This window comes from Leucoraja erinacea, chromosome 11 (assembly GCF_028641065.1).
Source record: "Leucoraja erinacea ecotype New England chromosome 11, Leri_hhj_1, whole genome shotgun sequence".
Taxonomy (NCBI): Eukaryota; Metazoa; Chordata; class Chondrichthyes; order Rajiformes; family Rajidae; genus Leucoraja; species Leucoraja erinaceus.
This window is the reverse complement of record NC_073387.1, coordinates 55,591,953-55,617,252: the sequence shown is the minus strand read 5'-3', so window position 1 is coordinate 55,617,252 and position 25,300 is coordinate 55,591,953. Positions and strand designations below refer to the sequence as shown.

The 25,300-nt window shown below is 47.6% G+C and overlaps 1 protein-coding gene across 4 annotated transcripts in view; it reads right to left on the bottom strand.

Moving 5' to 3' along the window:
- sgcd (sarcoglycan, delta (dystrophin-associated glycoprotein)) overlaps positions 1–25,300 on the bottom strand; it is a 202,320-nt gene that overhangs the window by 40,913 nt on the left and 136,107 nt on the right. For all 4 annotated transcript variants that reach the window (XM_055643328.1, XM_055643330.1, XM_055643332.1 and 1 more), the window contains exon 3: positions 16,907–17,008. In XM_055643328.1, coding sequence (XP_055499303.1) covers positions 16,907–17,008 — 102 coding nt within the window. The remainder of the gene's footprint in view (positions 1–16,906; positions 17,009–25,300) is intronic.

Below are 25,300 nucleotides of genomic sequence, written 5' to 3'. Positions count from 1 at the left end.
CCCCGTTCCTGCCTTCTCCCCATATTCCCTGACTCCGCTATCTTTAAGAGCCCTATCCAGCTCTCTCATGAAAGCATCCAGAGAAAGTTTGGATCACCTATGGGATTTTTTTTCTATTACAAATCTCAAATTGTGGAGTACAGAGGCTAATAAATAAATGCTGGGTCTTTGTCCCAAACATTATGGAGGGCACTGCAGGTGGCAACCATGATCTTAAGATGGATTCCAGTATCAATACTGTTGTTTTCAGTGATAAATAACCTAGAGCGCTTGCCATGTTTGTTCATTCCACTAAATGAGAACAACACATTTATGCCTCTCGTTACACATCTGTGTCACAGGGTAGGTGTTGGTGATCAACAGACAGACCCTACTGTTAACACTGAGGTAAACCATGGAAGAACCATGTGGAATCAGAGGCCATGCTTCATTGTTCTGGTATAAAAGGTGTCCTGCAATCGTGCTTAATGAACAACAAACAGCACTCGTTTGGCTGCGGACACAAGGAAGTAGGTATGTTGCAAAACCTACCTGAATCGTCGATGAGAATCTGCCCCAGCCCGTGTGCGCGATTTTGGCGCTGTTTAGAGGGGGCGGGTTTAAAACGCGATTTTTACTAGGCTGTTCCAATCGAAGATGTTCAGCCTAGTAAATCATTAACGAAAAATCGCTGAAAGACCCCGTCGCAAAAGGTATTATTAGTTTTATAGGCCTCGAATAATAGTTATAATAGTTTTAAAATCACTCTCTCAACCCGCGACCTCTCGCAGCCCCAGGGTTTTGTAAAGCAAACAATTAAAGGTATGTACCTTATTTTTACATTAAAAGGGGCTTCTTAAGACCCCTTTATACAAAGTTTACTATACCGAGTAGTTCATTTTGGGCTCTTTATATCCCGCAGTATTTTTCTGGGCATTTGAGGGCACAAATCTACCGCAATGTGAACGTTCTAAACCAGCGCGTTCACAGGAACCCACTAGAAAGCTGATTTAAAATGGACTTTAATTTACAGCAATTGAATACTAAATTCCTTCCATTTGGCCTATAAATTGATGTAAATGAGATTTAAAAATCATGTTTTATTGTGAATTATTTGTGAATATTATTTGGACACTTAGGCTATTTAAAAATGTTAATCATTTATTAAGAAATAGATAGATGTTTAGATCTAGTAATTGAAGTTTGAAATTAGCTACAATTGGGTAACTACACTAATTATATGCTTTAATTTCAGGTCATCCAAGTAAGATTATTTTATAATTGTTTCAGAATGGTTCAATCTATGATAACTGAAAATTTCATTCAGTTCTCTTAATTTTTAAGAAGGTTATGGGCTATTTGACTGTCCATGATCACAGCTTTTTTGTTATGTCCATAGAAAATCAATAGGGAACAAGATGCTAATTTCCGAGTATGAAAATGGCCATAACTTTTTTATCACTGTGAATTAGGTGTCAAATTAAACTTCGTTTTTATGTTTTATCTGATGGGATAAATTGCAGGCTTGATTTTTTAAATCTCAAAATTTTGTAACATTGCTACAAGGAAGCGGGTAGTGCTGCTGCTTCATCGTGCCTCGGAACCGGGTTCGATCCTGACCTCGGGTGCTGCCTGTGTGGAGTTTGCGTGTTCCCCCTGTGACTGCGTGGGTTTCCTCCAGGTTCTCTGGTTTCCTCCCACATTCCAAAGCCGTGCGGGTTTGTAGGTTAATCGGCCCCTCTGTACATTGCCCCCTAGTGGTAGAGAGCGGATGAGAAAGTGGGACATTATAGAGCTATGATCGATGGTGGGCTTAGGTAGTTTCTGCAACACTGCCCGACACACACTAGGGACAATTACTTTTAACATTTATACAATTATATCGAGCCAATTAACCTACAATGTGGATAAATGTGAGGTTATCCATTTTGGTGGCAAAAACAGGAAAGCAGACTATTATCTAAATGGTGGCCGACTAGGAAAAGGGGAGATGCAGCGAGACCTGGGTGTCATGGCACACCAGTCATTGAAAGTAGGCATGCAGGTGCAGCAGGCAGTGAAGAAAGCGAATGGTATGTTAGCTTTCATAGCAAAAGGATTTGAGTATAGGAGCAGGGAGGTTCTACTACAGTTGTACAGGGTCTTGGTGAGACCACACCTGGAGTATTGCGTACAGTTTTGGTCTCCAAATCTGAGGAAGGACATTATTGCCATAGAGGGAGTGCAGAGAAGGTACACCTGACTGATTCCTGGGATGTCTGGACTGTCTTGTGAAGAAAGACTGGATAGACTTGGTTTATACTCTCTAGAATTTAGGAGATTGAGAGGGGATCTTATAGAAACTTACAAAATTCTTAAGGGGTTGGACAGGCTAGATGCAGGAAGATTGCTCCCGATGTTGGGGAAGTCCAGGAGAAGGGGTCACAGCTTAAGGATAAGGGGGAAATCCTTTAAAACCGAGATGAGAAGAACTTTTTTCACACAGAGAGTGGTGAATCTCTAGAACTCTCTGCCACAGAGGGTAGTCGAGGCCAGTTCATTGGTTATATTTAAGAGGGAGTTAGATGTGGCCCTTGTGGCTAAGGGGATCAGAGGGTATGGAGAGAAGGCAGGTATGGGATACTGAGTTGGATGATCAGCCATGATCATATTGAATGGCGGTGCAGGCTCGAAGGGCCGAGTGGCCTACTCCTGCACCTAATTTCTATGTTTCTATGTTTCTAAACCTGTACGACTTTGGGATGTGGGAGGAAACCAGAGCACCTGTAGAAAACCCACGTGGTCACAGGGAGAACGTGCAAACTCCATGCGAACAGCACCCGTAGTCAGGATCGAACCCGGGTCTCTGGCGCCGTAAGGCAGCAACTCTACCGCTGCGCCACCTCGCCGGCCCAGTGGCTGGACTTCAGACAGAAGATAGAAATGTTTCATGTAGTATTATTGTGAAATATCATCAATGAGTTCTTGTGAATATTAAAACATTATTTAAAAGGTTAACCTTCCCCGTGAAGCGCACAGTTTCAAAACTGCCCTCAGGAACTCTGTGAAAAAAGTTCTTGGTGCTTTTGATAATAATTCACCAATTAAATGATAGTCAGCTCGTCATTAGCAACCAGTTGATCTCCAAAAATAGAGAAAATTGAGTTGGATGACTTAATGAATTTGTACATTCATTGACAATTTATGTTTGAGACACCCCAGCGGTATGAACGTTGACTTCTCTAACTTCAGATAGCCCTTGCTTTCCCTCTCTCTCCATCCCCTCCCCCTTCCCAGTTCTCCCACCAGTCTTAAGGCCCTGTCCCACTATACGAGTTTACCCAAGAGCTCTCCCGAGTTTAAAAAAAAAATCAAACTCGTGGTAAGTACGTAGAATGTACGTAGCGGGTACGTCGGAGCTCGGGTCGTCTCTTAGCGGTTCGTAACGCTAACGGCAGGTACTCGGGAAACGCAGTAGGTTCGTAAAGATATTTCAACAAGTTGAAAAATGTCCACGAGAGCCCCGAGTACCTACGAACGGCTATTACCGTAAATCTCCGAGTTCGAATCAGGAGAAACTCGGAAGAACTCTTGAATTACCTCGTACAGTGGGACAGGCCCTTTACTGTCTCCGACTACATTCTATCTAAGTCCCGTCCCCTCCCCTGACATCAGCCTGAAGAAGGGTCTCAACACGAAACGTCGCCCATTCCTTCTCTCCAGAGATGCTGCCTGTCACGCTGAGTTACTCCAGCATTTTGTGTCTACCATCTCCATAGAAATTCTTTAAAGGCACGATTTGTGATTAGGCTTCTTATCGTGCTAACATCATTCCCGTTCACTTTGTGCAAAGATACACGTTAGACAATTTTTGGAAGAAGGAACTGCAGATGCTGGAAAAATCGAAAGTAGACGAAAAATGCTGGAGAAACTCAGCGGGTGAGGCAGCGTCTATGGAGCGAAGGAATGGGTGACGTTTTGGGTCGAGACCTTTCTTCAGACTGATGTGGGGGTGGGGGGAGTGGGGTGGAAGAAGAAAGGAAGAGGCGGAGACAGTGGGCTGTGGGAGAGCTGGGAAGGGGATGGGAAGGAGGGAGAAAGCAGGGACTACCTGAGATTGGAGAAGTCAATGTTCATACCACTGGGGTGTAAACTACCCAAGCAAAATATGAGGTGCTGCTCCTCCGATTAGGCAACTTCATACTTATAAAGACACTGCAGATGCTGGATATCTGAGATAAAATACTCAAATGGTGAGGAATTTTCTGTTTAGATTCTGCTGAGTTACTCAAGCATTTTGTGTCCTTTTGTACCGTCTAGTTTAGATTAGTTTGTTGTCCAAGTGCACCAAAGTACAGTGAAAAGCATTTGTTGTGTGCTAACCAGTCAGTGGAAAGACAATACAATGTACAGATCCATGATAAAGGGAATAGACTGCAGACAATAGACAATAGGTGCAGGAGTAGGCCATTCAGCCCTTCGCGTCAGCACCGCCATTCAATGTGATCATGGCTGATCATCCACAATCAGTACCCCATTCCTGCCGTCTCCCCATATCCCTTGACACCGCTACTTTTAAGAGCCCTATCTAGCTCTCTCTTGAAAGCATCCAGAGAACCTGCCTCCAGCTACCTCTGAGGCAGAGAATTCCACAGACTCACAACTCTCTGTGAGAAAAAGTGTTTCCGCGTCTCTGTTCTAAATGGCTTACTCCTTATTCTTAAACTGTGTGCCCCCTGGTTCTGGACTCCCCCAACATCGGGAACATGCTTCCTGCCTCTAGCGTGTCCAAGCCCTTAACAATCTTATATGTTTCAATGAGATGTCCTCTCATCCTTCTAAACTCCAGAGTGTACAAGCCCAGCTGCTCCATTCTCTCAGCATATGACAGTCCCGCCATCCCAGGAATTAACCTTGTAAACCTACGCTGCACTCCCTCAATAGGGAGGAATAAGATGTATAACGTCTAGTGCAAGATAAAGTCCAGTAAAGTCCGATCAAAGATAGGCCCAGGGTCACCAATGAGGTAGATAGTAGCTCAGGACTGCTCTCTAGTTGTGGTAGGATGTTTCAGTTGCCTGATAACAGCTGGGAAGAAACTGTTCCTGAATCCGGGAGCTATGTGTTTACACACTTTGTTTAAATTTTGTTTTATGTTCTGGCTAATATCAGCTGGACTGCCAATTGACATCTTGTACTCCTGGGCTTGCTGTCGCACCAGGTGGCGGCACGGTGGCGCAGCGGTAGAGTTGCTGCCTCACAGCACCGGAGACCCGGGTTCGATCCCGACCATGAGCGCTGCCCATACGCAGTTTGTACGTTCTCCCCGTGACCACCGTGGGTTTTCTCCAAGATCTTCGGTTTCCTTCCACACTCCAAAGACGTGCAGGTTTGTAAGTTAATTGGCTTTGGTATAAGTGTAAATTGTCCACAGTGTGTGTGTGTAGGACAGTGTGAGTGTGTGGGGATCGCTGGGTTAGCACGGACTCATTGGGCTGAAGGTACACAAAATTGCTGGAGAAACTCAGCGGGTGCAGCAGCATCTATGGAGCGAAGGAAATAGGCGACGCTTCGGGCCGAAACCCTTCTTCAGACTGATGGGGGGTGGGGGGGGGAGAAGGAAGGAAAAGGGGAGGAGGAGGAGCCCGAGGGCGGGCGGATAGGAGGGTGGGAGGAGACAGCTCGAGGGTTAAGGAAGGGGAGGAGACAGCACGGGCTAGCAAAATTGGGAGAATTCAACGTTAATGCCATTCGGACGCAAGGTCCGACGACGGAATATGAGATGCTGTTCCTCCAATTTCCGGTGTTGCTCACTCTGGCAATGGAGGAGACCCAGGACAGAGAGGTCGGATTGGGAATGGGAGGGGGAGTTGAAGTGCTGAGCCACCGGGAGGTCAGGTTGGTTATTGCGGACTGAGCGGAGGTGTTCGGCGAAACGATCGCCCAACCTACGCTTAGTCTCCCCGATGTAAATCAGCTGACATCTAGAGCAGAGGATGCAGTAGATGAGGTTGGGGGAGATACAGGTGAACCTTTGTCGCACCTGGAACGACTGCTTGGGTCCTTGAATGGAGTCGAGGGGGGAGGTGAAGGGACAGGTGTTGCATTTCTTGCGGTTGCAACGGAAAGTGCCCGGGGAGTGGGTGGTACGGGAGGGAAGGGAAGAATTGACAAGGGAGTTGCGGAGGGAGCGGTCTTTGCAGAAGGCAGACATGGGGGGAGATGGGAAGATGTGGCGAGTGGCGGGGTCACGTTGGAGGTGGCGGAAATGGCGGAGGATTATGTGTTGTATTTGCCGGCTGGTGGGGTGAAAGGTGAGGACCAGAGGGACTCTGCCCTTGTTGCGAGTGCGGGGATGGGGAGAGAGAGCAGTGTTACGGGACATGGATGAGACCCTGTTGTGAGCCTCATCAATGGTGGCGGAGGTTAATCCCCGTTCCCTGAAGAACGAGGACATTTCTGATGCCCTGGTATGGAACGTCTGAAGGGCCTGTTTTCTTGCCGCATTTCTAAACTAAACTATCTCTGGTCAGCCATAGGTGAAATGGTGGGAACAGATGGTGAAGTAAAGAATGGTTACAGCGTGGTATCATTCCAGTGTTGAACAGGCAATTTAAAATTATCTGGAGACAACAGTTTGATAGGTTTGAGCAGGAACGAGTCCAAGTGACTGGAACCAGCTGCCTGCACAGCGATGATCATTAGCAGGATCAGGACACGCCAGACTAGTAAACATAGGATTGAAAACGCACACAATAACCTCCGCTCGGTTCGCAATAGCCAACCTGATCTCCCGGTGGCTCAGCACTTCAACTCCCCCTCCCATTCCAAATCCAACCTTTCTGTCCTGGGCCTCCTCCATGGCCAGAGTGAGTCCCACCGCAAATTGGAGAACATTGACTTTTCCAATTTCAGGTAGTCCTTGCTTTCTCCCTCCTTCCTCTCCCCTCCCCAGCTCTCCCACAGCCCACTGTCTCCGCCTCTTCCTTTCTTCTTCCCGCCCCCCCCCCCCTCCATTAGTCTGAAAAAGGGTCTCGACCCGAAACGTCAACTATTCCTTTGCTCCATAGATGCTGCCTCACCCGCTGAGTTTCTCCAGCATTTTTATCTACCTTTGATTTTTCCAGCCTCTGCAGTTCTTTCTTAAACAAATGAAATGTAGAATGGTTCATTGCAAGAATTAATAAATAACTAAATAAATAGATTGATTGATGATACATTTTTGTGATACATTATATAAATTCTTTGTTTTGCATTCCCAAGGTGTGAAAACAGTCACCACCTAAAGGGCACTGAAAAATATTTTATTTTACACAAATCATTTTTAACAAACATTCTATTTGGGGTCCTACTTTGTCCCGTACCCCCCCCCCCCCCCCCCCCCCCCCCCCCCCCCCCCCCCCCCCCCCCCCCCCCCCCCCCCCCCCCCCCCCCCCCCCCCCCCCCTCCCCGTGCCAGATCCTCCTTCGAGATGGATTTTTTAAAATCTTTAAATCATTTCAGGAACCTGCTGAACACTCCAGATGTTGCTGATGTAGGAGCTAGATTCTTTTCACATTGAAGATGAATTCACAGACTATAAATTCCTCCACCGGCTCCAAATGCCATCTGAAACACGACATTAACTCTCACGGAAATGAATAAAAAGAACATCCACTAATTGTCTTGTTATGTTATATTAAGTGGTGCAATACTGACGGAGCGTAACAGTTTTAAAAAGAAAACAGACAACAGCAAGTCGTTGAAACATTCACCAGATAAAAATTTTGTGGGGTTTTATTTACACAGTAGGTGGCGGGTGCTTGGAACATGCTCAATAGTGCCAATTCAATAGACAATAGACAATAGGTGCAGGAGTAGGCCATTCGGCCCTTCGAGCCTGCACCGCAATTCAATGTGATCATGGCTGATCATCCAACTCAGTATCCTGTACCTGCCTTCTCTCCATACCCCCTGATCCCTTTAGCCACAAGGGCCACATCTAACTCCCTCTTAAATATAGCCAATGAACTGGCCTCAATTCCACAGATTCACCACTCTGTGTAAAAAATGATTTTCTCATCTCGGTCCTAAAAGACTTCCCTCTTATCCTTAAACTGTGACCCCTAGTTCTGGACTTCCCCAACATCGGGAATAATCTTCCTGCATCTAGCCTGTCCAACCCCTTAGGAATTTTGTAAGTTTCTATAAGATTCCCCCCTCAATCTTCTGAATTCCAGCGAGTACAAGCCGAGTCTATCCAGTCATTCTTCATATGAAAGTCCTGCCATCCCAGGAATTAGTCTGGTGAACTTTCTCTGTACTCCCTCTATGGCAGGAATGTATTTCCTCAGATTAGGAGACCAAAACTGAACGCAATACTCCAGGTGTGGTCTCACCAAGACCCTGTACAACTGTAGTAGAACCTCCCTGCTCCTATACTCAAATCCTTTTGCTATGAATGCTAACATACCATTTGCTTTCTTCACTGCCTGCTGCACCTGCATTCCTACTTTCAATGACTGGTGTACCATGACACCCAGGTCTCGCTGCATCTCCCCTTTTCCTAATCGGCCACCATTCAGATAATAGTCTACTTTCCTGTTTTTGCCACCAAAGTGGATAACCTCACATTTATCCACATTATACTGCATCTGCCATGCATTTGCCCACTCACCCAACCTATCCAAGTCACCTTGCAGCCTCCTAGCATCTACCTCACAGCTAACACTGCCCTCCAGCTTCGTGTCATCCGCAAACTTGGAGATGTTGCATTCAATTCCCTCATCCAGATCATTAATATATATTGTAAATAGCTGGGGTCCCAGCACTGAGCCTTGCGGTACCCCACTAGTCACTGCCTGCCATTCTGAAAAGGGCCCGTTTACTCCTACTCTTTGCTTCCTGTCTGCCAGACAGTTCTCTATCCACATCAATACTGAACCCCCAATACCGTGTGCTCTAAGTTTGTATACTAATCTCTTATGTGGGACCTTGTCGAAAGCCTTCTGAAAGTCCAGATAGAACACATCCACTGGTTCTCCCTTATCCACTCTACTAGTTACATCCTCGAAAAATTCTATGAGATTCGTCAGACATGATTTACCTTTCATAAATCCATGCTGACTTTGCCCAATGAATTCACCACTTTTCAAATGTGCTGCTATCCCATCTTTAATAACTGATTCTAGCAGTTTCCCCACTACCAACATTAGACTAACTGGTCTGTAATTCCCCGTTTTCTCTCTCCCTCCCTTTTTAAAAAGTGGGGTTACATTAGCTATCCTCCAATCCTCTGGAACTACTCCAGAATCTAAAGAGTTTAGAAAAATTACTAATGCATCCACTATTTCTGGGGCTACTTTCTTAAGTACTCTGGGATGCAACTTATCTGGCCCTGGGGATTTATCGGCCTTTAATCCATTCAATTTACCTAACACCACTTCCCAACTAACCTGGATTTCACTCAGTTCCTCCATCTCATTTAACCCCCGGTCCCTTGCTATTTCCGGCAGATTGTTTATGTCTTCCTTAGTGAAGACAGAACCAAAGTAGTTATTCAATTGGTCTGCCATGTCCTTGTTCCCCACGATCAATTCGCATGTTTTTGACTGCAAGGGACCTACATTTGTTTTAACTAATCTTTTCCTCTTCACATATCTATAAAACCTTTTGCAGTCAGTTTTTATGTTCCCTGCCAGTTTTCTTTCATAATCTATTTTCCCTTTTCTAATTAAGCCTTTTGTCCTCTTCTGCTGGACTCTGAATTTCTCCCAGTCCTCTGGTAGGCTGCTTGTTCTGGCTAATTTGTATGCTTCATCTTTTGTTTTGATACTATCCCTGATTTCCCTTGTTATCCACGGATGCACTACCTTCCCTGATTTATTCTTTTGCCAAACTGGGATGAACACTTGTTGTAGCTGCTGCTGCTGCTGCTGCTGCACTCCATGGGCTGCACTACGTCGGGACGGGGTGAGGCGTGGCCAGACGCGACGCTCCGACCCGACAGTCCCCTCGACCCGAGTAGTAGCGGTCAAATACGGGACAAGGGCGGTCCCGTACGGGACAAACCAATTTAGCCCAATATAAGGGGTGTCCCGGCTAATATGGGACAGTTGGCGACCCTAGTCACCCCCCCAACAGATCATCTGGATGGAGGCAACAGAGAACTGGACAAACCTGGTGCACAAAACCCAACCCATTCCCAAAACAGGGAACTTGTTTAAACCGAAGATAGACACCAAGAGCTGGATAACTCAGCGGGTCAGGCAGCATCTCTGGAGAGAAGGAATAGGTGACTTTTCGGGTCGAGACCCTTCTTCAGACTGGAAATACTTCAACCTACGGATAGTTTGAGCAGATGGTAAAAGCCTCTAAAAACGGTGATTGCCACAATCTTTTGGTTGCTCAGTGTCATTTAAAACATGCTAATCTTTAAACATATTTATGGAGAAATATTATAATGCTGGAAAGAGTACAGTGAAGATTTACAAGGATGCTTTAGGGAGAGATTGGACTGGCTGAGACTTCACTTTTAGTTTCGGTTGGTTTAGAGATATTGCATGGAGCCGGCGCTGACCAGTGGTCCCCGCACACTAACACTATCCTACACGCAGAAGGGACAACTTACATTTATACCAAGCCAACTAACCTACAAACCTGTACGTCTTTGGAGTGTGGGAGGAAACCGGAGCATCTGGAGAAAACCCACGCAGGTCTCAGGGAGAACGCACGACATCGGTACAGACAGCACCCGTAGTCGGGATTGAACCCGGGTCTCTGGCGCTGTGAGGCAGCAACTCCACCGTTGCGCCACCGTGACTGCCCTTTCAGACAGCACCCGTAGTCGGGATCGAACCCGGGTCTCCGGCGTTGGATTCGCTGTAAGGCAGCAACTCTACCGCTGCGCCATCGTGCCGCCTCTGTTACTGAAGAGTCACGCAGATAGACTCCGTCTGTCAGTCACGTCAGGAAAACGGGAGGTGCTCCAAACATTGCCACCTCTCCGGCATTGTCACCAAAGGGACTTCCCTTCCTGATGAGCAGATGGCTCATACTGGGGGCTGCAATAGATGATATTGTTGAGAAGCCCAGATTAATTTGGAAGATGGCACTGGATATGTGGTGGCAGCTGGTCTCCTAGATGCCTAATTTAATTTTCATTTACTCCTAAGAGTATTCCCAAAAGTTCTACACACACGCAATGAATCAAATTTTACTTCCATCATTTTAAAGGTGGCTTTAAATTCAATGTTGGAGAGAATCTCAGCCAGTTCCTTACACTGCAGCAATAAGATTAGATTGAAGGTAGAAACAAAGAACTGCAGGTGCTGGTTTACAAAACAGAACACAAAGTGCTGGAGTAACTCAGCGGGTCAGGCAGCATCTGCCTGATCAGCCATGCTTTAGTGGCGGAGTAGACTCATTGACGCAATTCTTTGGCTGTGGAGGCCAAGTCAATGGATATTTGTAAGGCGGAGATAGAATAATGTAGTGTGACAGAGGTTCACCTGCATCTCCTCCAACCTCATCTATTGCATCCACTGCTCTAGATGTCAGCAGATCTATATCCGTGAGACCTCCCGGTGGCTCAGCACTTCAACTCCCCCTCCCACTCTGTATCCGACCTCTCTGTCCTGGGTCTCCTCCTCCATGGCCAGAGCGAGCAACACCGGAAATTGGAGGAACAGCACCTCATATTCCGCTTGGGGAGTCTGCATCCTGGGGGCATGAACATTGAATTCTCCCAATTTTGTTAGTCCTTGCTGTCTCCTCCCATCCCTCAGCCCTCGGGCTCCTCCTCCTCCTTTTTCCTTTCTTCTCCCCGCCACCCCCCCCACCCCCCATCAGTCTGAAGAAGGGTTTTGGCCCAAAACTTTGCCTATTTCCTTTGCTCCATAGATGCTGCTGCACCCGCTGAGTTTCTCTAGTTTTGTGTACCGGGGAGTAGACATGATATGCCGAATGGACTAATTCTGCTCCTATCACTTATGAGACTCGATGGGCTGAATGCCACCCCAGTAAATATGTCGTAGAATTATTCCGAGTCGCGTTCTATGTCTTCTGAAGTTCTTCCACGTTATTCTAAAGCTGTGGGTCTGGCGACTTTCAAAGCCAAATCTGGAAGGAGAATTAAAAGGGTTTCCATTTGGAAAGACTGTAATGAAAACTAGGACTGGTCACCAGAGGCTAATATTTGGGCATCACACAAGAGGTTTGTGCAAATCACGGGATGTTTCTTTTCCCTTGCCGATTTCTTCGGAAATGATAACCACCTGTTTTCACGCAACAACTTCCACGATGAAAATCAATATGCGGAGAAAATGGTGTGAAAACACAAACTATTCCAGCCGCCACTTGTAAAATTGGAGGAGTGGTCTTGCGGTGTTATGCCCCCGTCCCACTTAGGAAACCTGAACGGAAACCTCTGGAGACTTTGCGCCCCACCCACGGGTTCTGTGCGGTTTCCGTGCAGTTCCCGGAGGTTTTTGACAGTCTCCCTACCTGCTTCCACTGCACCTGCAACCTCCGGGAACCGCACGGAAACCTTGGGTGGGGCGCAAAGTCTCCAGAGGTTTCCGTTCAGGTTTCCTAAGTGGGACAGGGGCATTAAATGGTGAAGGAAGGAACTGCAGGTTCTGGTTTACACCGAAGATAGACACAAGATGCTGGAATAACTCAGCGGGTCTTTGGAGAGAAGGAATGGGTGATGTTTCTGAAGAAGGGTCTCGACCATAAACATCACCCATTCCTTCTCTCTAGAGATGCTGCCCGTCCCGCTGAGTTACTCCAGCATTTTGTGTCTATCTTTGGTGTAAACCTGCATCTGCAGTTCCTTCCTACATAGATGAGTACAGCTAACCGAGCGGAGGTGTTGGGCGAAGCGATCGCCAAGCCTGCGCTTGGTCTCACCGATGTAGAGCAGCTGACATCTAGAGCAGCGGATGCAGTAGATGAGGTTGGAGGAGGTGCAGGTGAACCTCTGTCGCACCTGGAACGACTGCTTGGGTCCTTGAATGGAGTCGAGGGAGGAGGTAAAGCGACAAGTGTAGCGTCTCTGTAGTGGTTGCAAGGGAAAGTGCCCGGGGAGGGGGTGGTTTGGGTGGGAAGGGACAAATTGACCAGGGAGTTCCGGAGGGAGCGGTCTCTGCGGAAAGCAGACAGAGGAGGAGATGGGAAGATGTGGCGAGTGGTGGGATCCCGTTGGAGGTGGCGAAAATGTCGGTGGATTATCTGTTGTATGTGACGGCTGGTGGGGTGGAAGGTGGACTCTGCCCTTGTTACGAGTGGGGGATGGGGAGTGAGAGCGGAGCTACGGGGTATAGAGGAGCTCCCTTCCTTCACCACCTCCAGTTTAAATTCCATTTGGAATATTTTGGAGGACCAAGACACCAAGAACCAAGCACAGGTAACAGGTCCTTCGGCCCACAATGTCAGTGCCAGACAAGGCGCCAAGTTAAATTAGCCTCTCGATCGTGATCCATATCCCTCCATTCCCTGCATATCTATTTTAGGATTACAATGGTGTTTGGTCTGAAGACATTTAAGACAAACAAGTTGAAGGGAAATTGATCGCTTGAACCTAACCATACCACCAGGGAAACAGAATCCATCGAGCTAGCTGGAGCACAAGATGAAAAGCAACAAATCAATTCACTTGTTCTGCCCACGGACATTTTCTTTAAGTGGCGACAATGTTGAGAATTAGTTCCAAAGTGCGGCTCCATTATTCCTAGCCAAGGCTCGGGCTGGGTGGATGACGTACGTATACACAAGTTTGCTACTTGTTCCGCAGTCACTGGCTTCCCAACTTCACATCATCAAGTGAAACGTGCAGGGGGTGGACAAATAGATACAAACAATACAGCTGTGTTGTACTGCATGACAAGTAACTGAGTTAGCAACTGAATAGACAATAGACAATAGGTGCAGGAGTAGGCCATTCGTACCTTCGAGCCAGCACCGCCATTCAATGTGATCATGGCTGATCATTCACAATCAGTGCCCCGTTCCTGCCTTCTCCCTATATCCCCTGATATGCCTTCTCCCCATATCCCCTGACTCCGATATCTTCAATAGACAATAGACAATAGGTGCAGGAGTAGGCCATTCGGCCCTTCGAGCCAGCACCACCATTCAATGTGATCATGGCTGATCATCCCCAATCAGTACCCCGTTCCTGCCTTCTTCCCATATCCCCTGACTCCGCTATTTTTAAGAGCCCTATCTAATTCTCTCTTGGAAGCATCCAGAGAACCGGCCTCCACCGCCCTCTGAGGCAGAGAATTCCACAGACTCACCAATCTCTATGAGAAACAGTGTTTCCTCATCTCCGTTCTAAATGGCTTACCCCTTATTCTTAAACTGTGGCCCCTGGTTCTGGACTCCCCCAACATCGGGAACATGTTTCCTGCCTCTAGCGTGTCCAAACCCTTAATAATCTTATATGTTTCTATAAGATTCCCTCTCATCCTTCTAAACTCCAGAGTGTACAAGCCCAGCCGCTCCATTCTCTCAGCATATGACAGTCCCACCATCCCGGGAATTAATCTTTGATCCTATGCTGCACTCCCCCAATAGCAAGAATGTCCTTCCTCAAATTTGGAGATCAAAACTGCACACAATACTCCAGGTGTGGTCTCCCTAGGGCCTTATACAACTGCAGATGGACCTCTTTGCTCCTATACTCAACTCCTCTTGTTATGAAGGCCAACATGCCATTCGCTTTCTTCACTGCCTATTGTACCTGCATGCTTACTTTCATTGACAGGTGATCAAGGACCCCCAGATCCCGTTGCACTTCCCCTTTTCCCAACTTGACACCATTTAGATAATAATCTTCCTTCCTGTTTTTGCTACCAAATTGTGAATAATCTCGGAGCAGCCACATGGAATCAAGCTGGGATGTACGTTCTGAGCTGTGTATCCATTTATTATTGATGCTCATCAAAAATCAGTTCCCTGTTCCAGCTTTTTCCCTATATCCCTTGATTCCGTTAGCCCTAACAGCTCTATCTAACTCTCTTTTGAAAATATCCAGTGAATTGGCCTCCACTGCCTTTTGTGGCAGAGAATTCCACAGACTTGGTCGGCATGGGCAGGTTGGGCCGAAAGGCCTGTGTTTCACATTGTAGACTCTACCATTAATCCGATGAAAGTTTTAATCTTACGTTAGTAATGTAAGATTATTAAGGGTTTGGATACGCTAGAGGCAGGAAACATGTTCCCGAAGTTGGGGAAGTCCAGGACCAGGGGCCACACAGTTTAAGAATAAGGGGTAAGCCATTTAAAATAGAGATGAACAGACTTGGTATAAATTCTCTCTCAAGCCCGGCCAATGCTTCCTTGGCCCGTGACTTGTGACGGTGCCAATGGACATGAGTGATGGCATTGATCACGCTGCCTCGTGGCATCATTGGGAGATGGGAAGACGAAGGTCGCCGTGTCCATGGATGAAGTGGCCGCAGCTGGTAGTTTGGTACATAATCAGTCGTGCCCTGGGGTATGTAGGAAGGTCAGCTGTGCCAACCTACTGCATCCAGCTTGGCAAAGATGTTGCAATTGACAAAATGACAACAGACAATAGACAATAGGTGCAGGAGTAGGCCATTCGGCCCTTCGAGCCAGCACCACCATTCAATGTGATCATGGCTGATCATCCCCAATCAGTACCTCGTTCCTGCCCTCTCCCCATATCCCCTGACTCCACTATTTTTAAGAGCCATATCTAGCTCTCTCTTGAAAGCATCCAGAGAACCCGCCTCCACTGCCCTCTGAGGCAGAGAATTCCACAGATGCAAACTAATTATCTTGTAGTTTAGTTTAGTTTAGAGATGACAGCGCAGAAACAGGCCACCGAGTCGGTGCCGACCAGCGATCCCCGCACACTAACACTATCCTACACACACTTGGAACAATTTACATTTATACCAAGCCAATTTACCTACAAACCTGTACGTCTTTGGAGTGTGGGAGGAAACCGCACATCATGGAGAAAACCCCACGCAGGTCACGGGGAGAACGTACAAACTCCGTACAGACGGCACCCGTAGTCAGGATCGAACCCGGGTCTCTGGCGCTGTGAGGCAGCAACTCTACCGCTGCGCCACCGTGCCGCTAATGATATACTGCATACTGCCTTGGTGCACACACATTGTACACATGCATCAGTTGTGGTTAGTCAATTTACTCAGACTAATTTCAACATTTCCTTCCAATATCACTTGGGACATTGGCCTCTATCCTTCTAAATGTACAAACAAGGACCTACAGAGTGCTGGAGTAACTCAGTGGGTCAGGCAGCATCAGTGGAGAACATGGATAGGTGACGTTTCATAGAGTGTTGGAGCAACTCAGCGGGTCAGGCAGCATTTCTGCACGTGACGTTTCAGGTCAGGACATTCTAAACCTTTCCCATCCAGGTACTTGTTCAAGTGTCTTTTAGATGTGGTTATAGTCCCCACCTCAGCTGCCTCCTCAGGCAGCTCGTTCCATACACCCAGAAACCTGAATGAAACTGTGCTGCCTCAGGTTCCAATTAAATCGTTCCCCTCTAATCTTTGCCCTCCATCCCAAATGTGGGCCATGGGAGTAGTGTAGTTGGAGCATTTTGGTTGCCGTGGGCAAGTCGGTCCAAAGGGGCTGTTTTCGAGCATCATGACTCTAAGACTCTAACCATCTTCACTGACAATGACATCAACAGTTTTATTGTCATCAGCAAACTTACTCATCATAGACACAAAAATGCTGGAGTAACTCAGCGGGGCAGGCAGCATGTCTGGAGAGAAGGAATGGGTGTTGTTTTGGGTCTAGACCCTTCTTCGCGCCCTTCTCTCCAGAGATGCGGCCCGTCCCGCTGAGTTACCGCAGCATTTTGTGTCCATCTTCGGTGTAAACCGGTATCTGCAGTTCCTTTCGTCGCGACTTACTAATCATGCCTTGTACTACACGCGTGGGATTTGTCACTTACTGCTTGGGACCGGATTTCTTTGGCATACAAAGGCTGCAAAAATTCGGATGCTCCTTCCAGCCGCAGTCCCTTGTCGGTGATTCTTAGTTGCCCCATGCCGTCCTGCAATGGAGAAAGAAGATGAGCATCAAACACAGGTCAGCAAGGGAGAAGTGTGTCACATCTACATTCACGTACAGTTTAGTTCCGAGATGCAGCGCGGAAACAGGCCCTTCGGCTCACCGAGTCCGCACCGTACCAAGCCAATTAACCTACAAACCTGTACGTCTTTGGAGTGTGGGAGGAAACCGGAGCACCCGGAGAAAACCCACGCAGGTCACGGGGAGAACGTACAAACTCTGTACAGACGGCACCCGTAGTCTGGATCGAACCAGGGCCCGCGGCGCTGTAAAGGGCCTGTCCCACTGTACGAGGTAATTTAGGAGTTCTCCCGAGTTTTCCCCTGATTCGAACTCGGAGAATGTCCGTAGAGGGTTCGTAGGAGTTTGTGGATGTCACGTAGCGGCTCGTACGTGTAACAGTAGGTACTTGGGAAATCCGGTAAAATCGGGACTTTTTTTCCAACACTGTGGAAAAATGTCCACGAGTAAAAAAATACCCGTGATGAAAAAAATGGTTACTTTTTACTCGTACGGGCCGCTACGAGACATCCACGAACTCCTACGGACCCGCTACGGACATTCTCCGATTTCGAATCGGGGGAAAACTTGGGTGAACTTGAATTACGTCGTACAGTGGGAGAATACAAGTCAAATGTATTCGTCACATGCACCAACGAAGGTGCAGTGAAATGAATTTGCCAGCAGCGATACACTTAAAAAAAGAACACACAATACACAATAGAATTGAACACAAACATCCACCACAGTATTCTTCACTGTGGTGGAAGGCAACAAAGTTCAGCCAGTCCTCCTCCTTTGTTTACCTGTGGTCAGGGCCATGAACCCACTGCAGTCACCATGACGTAAGCATCATATGCCCCTGTCCCACTTAGGAAACCTGAACGGAAACCTCTGGAGACTTTGCGCCCCACCCAAGGTTCCCGGAGGTTTTTGTCAGTCTTCCTAATGATCAAAAGTAGTTTCCGCTTCTTCTATGTTCCGGCGATTATTTCAAAATATTCGAAACCGGCCGTGACTAAAAAGAGGTTGCCGGTCTTACCTTCCACTACCTGCAACCTCCGGCAACCACCTGCAACCTCCGGCAACCACCTACAACCTCCGGCAACCACCTGCAACCTCCGGCAACCACCTGCAACCTCCGGCAACCACCTGTAACCTCCGGCAACCACCTGCAACCTCTGGCAACCACCTGCAACCTCCGGCAACCACCTTCAACTAGCATCGCAACCTGCTTCGACTAAAAAATTACCGATTTTTAAAACGGCAACCTATTTTTAGTCACAGGCGGTTTTGAATTTTTTGAAATAATCGTCAGAAAATAGAAGAAGCGGAAACTACGTTTGACCATTAGGGAGACTGACAAAAACCTCCGGGAACCTCACGAAAACCTTGGATGGGGCGCAAAGTCTTCAGAGAACCATAGAAAATAGGTGCAGGAGTAGGCCATTCGGCCCTTCGAGCCTGCACCGCCATTCGATATGATCATGGCTGATCATCCAACTCAGTATACCATCCCTGCCTTCTCTCCATACCCCCTGATCCCTTTAGCCACAAGGGCCACATCTAACTCCCTCTTAAATATAGCCAATGAACTGTGGCCTCAACTACCTTCTGTGGCAGAGAATTCCACAGATTCACCACTCTCTGTGTAAAAAATGATTTTCTCATCTCGGTCCTAAAAGACTTCCCCCTTATCCTTAAACTGTGTGACCCCTTGTTCTGGACTTCCCCAACATCGGGAACAATCTTCCTGCATCTAGCCTGCCCAACCCCTTAAGAATTTTGTAAGTTTCTATAAGATCCCCCCTCAATCTTCTGAATTCTAGCGAGTACACGCCGAGTCTATCCAGTCTTTCTTCATATGAAAGTCCAGCCATCCCAGGTTCAGGTTTCCTAAGTGGGACAGGGGCATAAGGCAGCAACTCTACCGTGGCGCCACCGTGCCGTGTAGAACTGGGTATGTTATCTACATCCATTCCGCTTCCATTTTATGGAGCAGAGAGAATTTTGTTCCCTACTTACTTCTCTAGAAGCCCATAAGATGAACTGTCTCATAATGTTGGGCAAACATTGAGATATTCATGAACAAATACAGTATTTTATACTAACAGAAATAAAAATCACCTAAATGGCATAACACTGTGAGCTAAATCAGAACCAATTGCATAGTGAGACATTTTAATTATCCAATCTGTGAAGTGGAGAGGTCCATAAAACCAAGCACAGCCACTTTCTTCAAGAATTCTGTGAAATCTATTACACTCTAAGCATTAGTCGTTTCATTCACACATTCCCCCAGGGCACGTTCGTAGTTACAGAAATCCTACTGAGGTGAACGGGAGGGTCACTGTATGCAAAACAGGTGCTCTTTACTGGAAGTAAGATGCAGAATCGAAGAACTCCAGATGTTGCTCTGAAGAAGGGTCCCGACCCGAACTGGCACCGATCCACGTTCTCCAGAGATGCTGCCTGACCCGCTGAGTTACTCCAGCACTCTGTGAAACGTCACCTATCCATGTTCTCCACAGATGCTGCCTGACCCGCTGAGTTACTCCAGCACTCTGTGAAACGTCACCTATCCATGTTCTCCACAGATGCTGCCTGACCCGCTGAGTCAACGCAGCACTGTGTGAAATGTCACCGATCCATATATAACCATATAATAACCATATAACAATTACAGCACGGAAACAGGCCATCTCGGCCCTACAAGTCCGTTGTCGAACAACTTTTTTTCCCCTTAGTCCCACCTGCCTGCACTCATACCATAACCCTCCATTCCCTCTCATCCATATGTCTATCCAATTTATTTTTAAATGATACCAATGAACCTGCCTCCACCACTTCCACTGGAAGCTCATTCCACACCGCTACCACTCTCTGAGTAAAGAAGTTCCCCCTCATATTACCCCTAAATCCATGTTCTCTACAGATGCTGCCTGACCCGCTGAGTTACTCCAGCACTTTGTGTCCTTTTTGTGCATCTGCAGTTCCATGTTTGTACATCTGGAGTCAGAGAAGCCGTTCCTATTAACCTACAGGGGAACGATTTAATTGGAACCTGAGGCAGAACAGTTTCACAGGTTTCTGGGTGTATGGAACGAGCTGCCAGTGGAGGCGGTTTAGGTGGGGACTTTAACCACATCTAAAAGATACTTGAACAAGTACATGGATGGGAAAGGTTTAGAAGGTCCTGACCTGAAAATTCACCTCCAGAGAAGCTGCCTGACCCGCTGAGTTACTCCAGCACTCTGTGAAACGTCACCTATCCATGTTCTCCACAGATGCTGCCTGACCCACTGAGTTACTCCAGCACTCTGTGTCCGTCACAGTTCATGAACACAACATCTTACCGTCTGTTCACAGGGACACATTCGGAGACGGACATCAAGTGCTGAAGGAATGTTTAAGGAAGAACTGCAGATGCTGGAAAAATCGAAGGTAGACAAAAATGCTGGAGGAACTCAGCGGGTGAGGCAGCATCTATGGAGAGAAGAAATAGGCGACGTTTCAGTTCGAGACCCTTCTTCAGACTGATGTCGGGGGGGGGGCGGAGAAAAAGAAAGGAAGAGGCGGAGACAGTGGGCTTTGTGTGAAGGAAGATCATGAACTCGGTGAAAGACGCTCTTTGGTCTGCCCATTCCACACATTCACCAGCCTCTGACTGAAGAAATTCCTCCTCGTCTCCTTCCTAAATGAACGTGCTTTTATTCTGAGGCTGGGACCTCTGGTCATGCATGGCCGCTGATTACGCCGCCCCAGCATGGTGCCGTTGCGCTCGTTCTAGCGAGCTAGACGCCATCGTCAACTACGCCATGCGGATCACCACCGGCTGCCAACACGCTACTCCCACGGATCTTCCGCCGGTGTTCACGGGTATTGCACCCGCCAAGCTTGGCAGAGAGTACTTCACTCGCAGGCTGGTGTGCAAGGCCCCCATCGGACGGCAAACATCCTCTGCACCACCTCGCCCAGCAACTGGGACCTCAACCCCTGTCATCTCGTCGCCCCTTCTCCCTTCACGCAGACACCCTCTGCGTCTCCGGTTTCAACACACTAGGAGCACGGAGAACCAGCTGGGAACTGACTTCACCACCTCCGCAATTCACTGCTGCACAGAACACCACAGCCCCACCCGGCTCGGACCTGTCCCCCGCAAGGAGTGGGTCGCCCTGAACCGGCTCCGTACAGGGGTCGGCCGGTTCAAAACCAACATGCATCGCTGGGGGGCTGCGTCCATCAACAGCCTGCGTGTGTGGAGCAGACCAGCAAACAGAGCAGCAGCACGGCATTTTCGACTGCGCTATCCTCGGCCCCCCTGGTGGAGAGGTAGACCTGACGGCCCTCGACAACAGCGTGTTGAACTGGCTACAACGCCTGGAGGCCTTTACATAACCTCTGCTGCCTCAAACGCATGAAGAAGAAGACCTCTGCTCCTAGACTCTCCCACTAGTGGAAACATCCTCTCCACATCCACTCTATCCAGGCCTTTCACTATTCAAAAGGAAGGTTGATGAACAGAAAGAACAAGCGGTCCAAGTCCATTATTCCCTGAAAGTTGTATCACAGGAAGATAAGGTGTGGAAAGATTATGGACTGTTTGCCTTCATAGGTTGAGGCATTGAATATTAAAATTGGAACCTGTACGAAAGAACTGCAGATGCTGGTTTAAACCAAAGATAGACTTGTAGAGCTGCTGCCTCACTGTCCCAGAGAACTGGTTTGATTCTGACCACGGGCGCTGTCTGTGTGGAGTTTGCATGTGTTCCCTGTGACCACGTGGGTTTCCTCCGGGTGCTCCGGATTCCCCCCACATCCTGAAGACGTGCGGGGTTGCAGGTTGTGGCGGAAGGAACTGCAGATGCTGGTTTAAACCGAAGATAGACGCAAAGTGCTGGAGTAACTCAGCGGGACAGGCAGCATCTCTGGAGAGAAGGAATGGGCGACGTTTCGGGTCGGGACCCTTCTTCAGACTGGGGGAAGGCTCTTTCAGATTTCACCCCAAATTGGGAAATTATGCCTCTGTCCCACTTAGGAAACCTGAATGGAAACCTCTATCTAGACTGAGTTGAATGATCAGCCATGATCACATTGAATGGCGATGCAGGCTCGAAGGGCCAAATGGCCTACTCCTGCACCTATTTTCTATTTTCTATCTAGGCCTTTCACTATTCTGTAACAATGAGATATCCCCTCGTCCTTCTAAACTCCAGCGAGTACAGGCCCAGTGCCGTCAAACCGGAAAACCATGACTCCTGGTTCTGGAACCACTTCTTCCCAACAACCATCAGGCTCTGACCTCCCTTCCATCAACGGGATCTATCACAGTCGCTGCCTCCAAAAAGGCTGGCAGTATCATCAAGGACCCACACCACACACTCATCTCCCCGCTACCTTCAGGTAGAAGGTACAGGAGCTTGAAGACTGCAACGACCAAGTTCAGGAATAGCTACTTCCCCACAGCCATCAGGTTATTAAACCTGGCTCGGACAAAACTCTGAACATTAATAGCCAACAAACTGTTTATTTGCACTTTATCAGTCTATTTATTCATGTGTGTATATATTTATATAATGGTATATGGACACACTGATCTGTTCTGTAGTCAATGCCTACTATGTTCTGTGTGCTGAAGCAAAGCAAGAATTTAATTGTCCTAACAGGGACACATGACAATAAACTCTCTTGAATCATGAATCTTGAACATTACACACTAGGAAACACTACCTACACTGTAAACTGTGGACTATCTTGGTTGCACTCAGGAAATAGGGCTATTTTTCACTGGTATTGGGGATTTTTATTTAATGATTTATTTTTGTTTGTCATATTATCTTTACAGGCATTTGAGCTGCTGTATTTAAGAATGGAACTGTTCTGTTGTGAGTACATGACAATTATAGACCTTTGATTCCAGCATCTGCCGTACTTTACACTTTACAGATACAATGTGGAAACAAATTCTTCGGCCCACCGAGTCTGTTCTGACCAGCAATCACTCTGCACACTAGCACTATCCTACCCAATGGGGACATTAGACCATAGACAATAGTAAGTAAGTAAGTAAGTAAGTAAGTTTGATTTACATAGCACGTTTTAAGTCAACTCGCATTGACACCAAAGTGCTTTACATAAATTAAATAAATTAAATAAATTAAATCACCCGAAAACGTACAAACTGCGTACAGACAGCACCCAAAGTCAGGATCGAACCTGGGTCTCTGGCGCTGTAAGCGCTGTAAAGTGGCAACTCTACCGCTGCGCCATTGTGCCGCCCACACGATACCTTCTGTCTCCAATGGATACATGTTCCAGATGTGGACCCATCATTGAATGAATAAAAAAGTACTGTGTGTGTGTGTGTGTGTGTGTGTGTGTGTGTGTGTGTGTGTGTGTGTGTGTGTGTGTGTGTGTGTGTGTGTGTGTGTGTGTGTGTGTGAGTGTGTGTGTGTGTGTGTGTGTGTGTGTGTGTGTGTGTGTGTGTGTGTGTGTGTGTGTCATGTGTGTGTGTATGTGTGTTGTGTGTGTGTGTGTGTGTGTGTGTGTGTGTGTGTGTGTGTGTGTGTGTGTGTGTGTGTGTGTGTGTGTGTGTGTGTTTGTGTGTGTGTGTGTGTGTGTGTGTGTGCGTGCGTGCGTGTGTGTGTGTGTGTGTGTGTGTGTGAGTGTGTGAGTGTGTGTGTGTGTGTGTGTGTGTGTGTGTGTGTGTGTGTGTTATACATTCAACACGCCTGGTTTACCACCTGGATTCATTATAATTTGTGTGTGACCCTGTGTTTTTTAGACTCTGGTGTCTCTTTCCCATTAGTATGTCTGAGTGCCTCCAATTTGAATGTATCAATTCTGCTGCAAAACGGCTAATATAAAAGTCACGAAGATTTTAAGTTCACACAACTCATTCCACCTCCGCTTTTTGCATTCAGCATGAGCACTGAATGTGCAGCTGACATATAACTCCAGTTATATGGCCCTGCTGAGCTGTTTATAGTAAGCTGTGGCCACAAACAGACACGCTCACTAGTTCTGGCACAGGTTCATCTATCATACAGGCCTGGTATTATTTACCCTCTCAGCGTAACTGACAAGTTGCCGTGCTGAACACCAGATGTAAACGACGTTACAATATGGCTGCTTTGTTGATAGCTTCAACAGAGCACATTATCCTGCACTAAACGTAATTCCCTACATCTTGTACATCTGCACCCTGAGGATGGCATGATTATCATCATGTGTAGTCATGACGTCACGGTGGCGCAGCGGTAGAGTTGCTGCCTCACAGCGAATGCAGCGCCGGAGACCCGGGTTCGATCCCGACTACGGGCGCTTGTCTGTACGGAGTTTCTCCCCGTGCCCTGCGTGGGTTTTCTCCGAGATCTTCGGTTTCCTCCCACACTCCAAAGACGTGCAGGTCTGGAGGTCAAATGGCTTGGTATAAGTGTAAGTTGCCCCCAGTGGGTGTAGGATAGTGTTAATGTGCGGGGATCGCTGGCCGGCGCGGACACGGTGGGCCGAAGGGCCTGTTTCCGTGCTGTATCTCTAAACTAAACTGAACTTATCAGTACAAACTCAAGTACAATAGGTAGAGCACGACAACAGACAATAGGTGCAGGAGTAGGCCATTCGGCCCTTCGAGCCAGCACCGCCATTCAATGTGATCATGGCTGATCATCCCCAATCAGTAGCCCGTTCCTGCCTTCTCCCCATATCCCCTGACTCTGCAATCTTTAAGAGCCCTATCTAGCTCTCTCTTGAAATCATCCAGAGAACCTGCTTCCACCGCCCTCTGAGGCAGAGAATTCCACAGACTCACAACTCTCTGTGAGAAAAAGTGTTTCCTCGTCTCCGTTCTAAATGGCTTACCCCTTATTCTTAAACTGTGTGGCCCCTGGTTCTGGATTCCCCCAACATCGGGAACATGTTTCCTGCCTCTAGCGTGTCCAAACCCTTAATAATCTTATATGTTTCAATGAGATGCCCTCTCATCCTTCTAAACTCCAGAGTTTACAAGCCCAGCCGCCCCATTCTCTCAGCATATGACGGTCCTGGTCTGAAACCTTTTTCTCCAGAGCTGCTGCCTGGGCCATTGAGTTACTCCAGCATTTGTGTCTATCTTTGAACAGAATGATATGTTCCCCTGAAGTTCGGAGCAATATAATCCGCTCACTAACGGATGCAAAGGACAGCTGGGCATTCCACTGCCGCCCACGGCAGCAGTTATTTTTACGCTGCTGGGATTCTGTGCTGTGAGCTCACAGCCTATAGTAGGGTGCAGGGA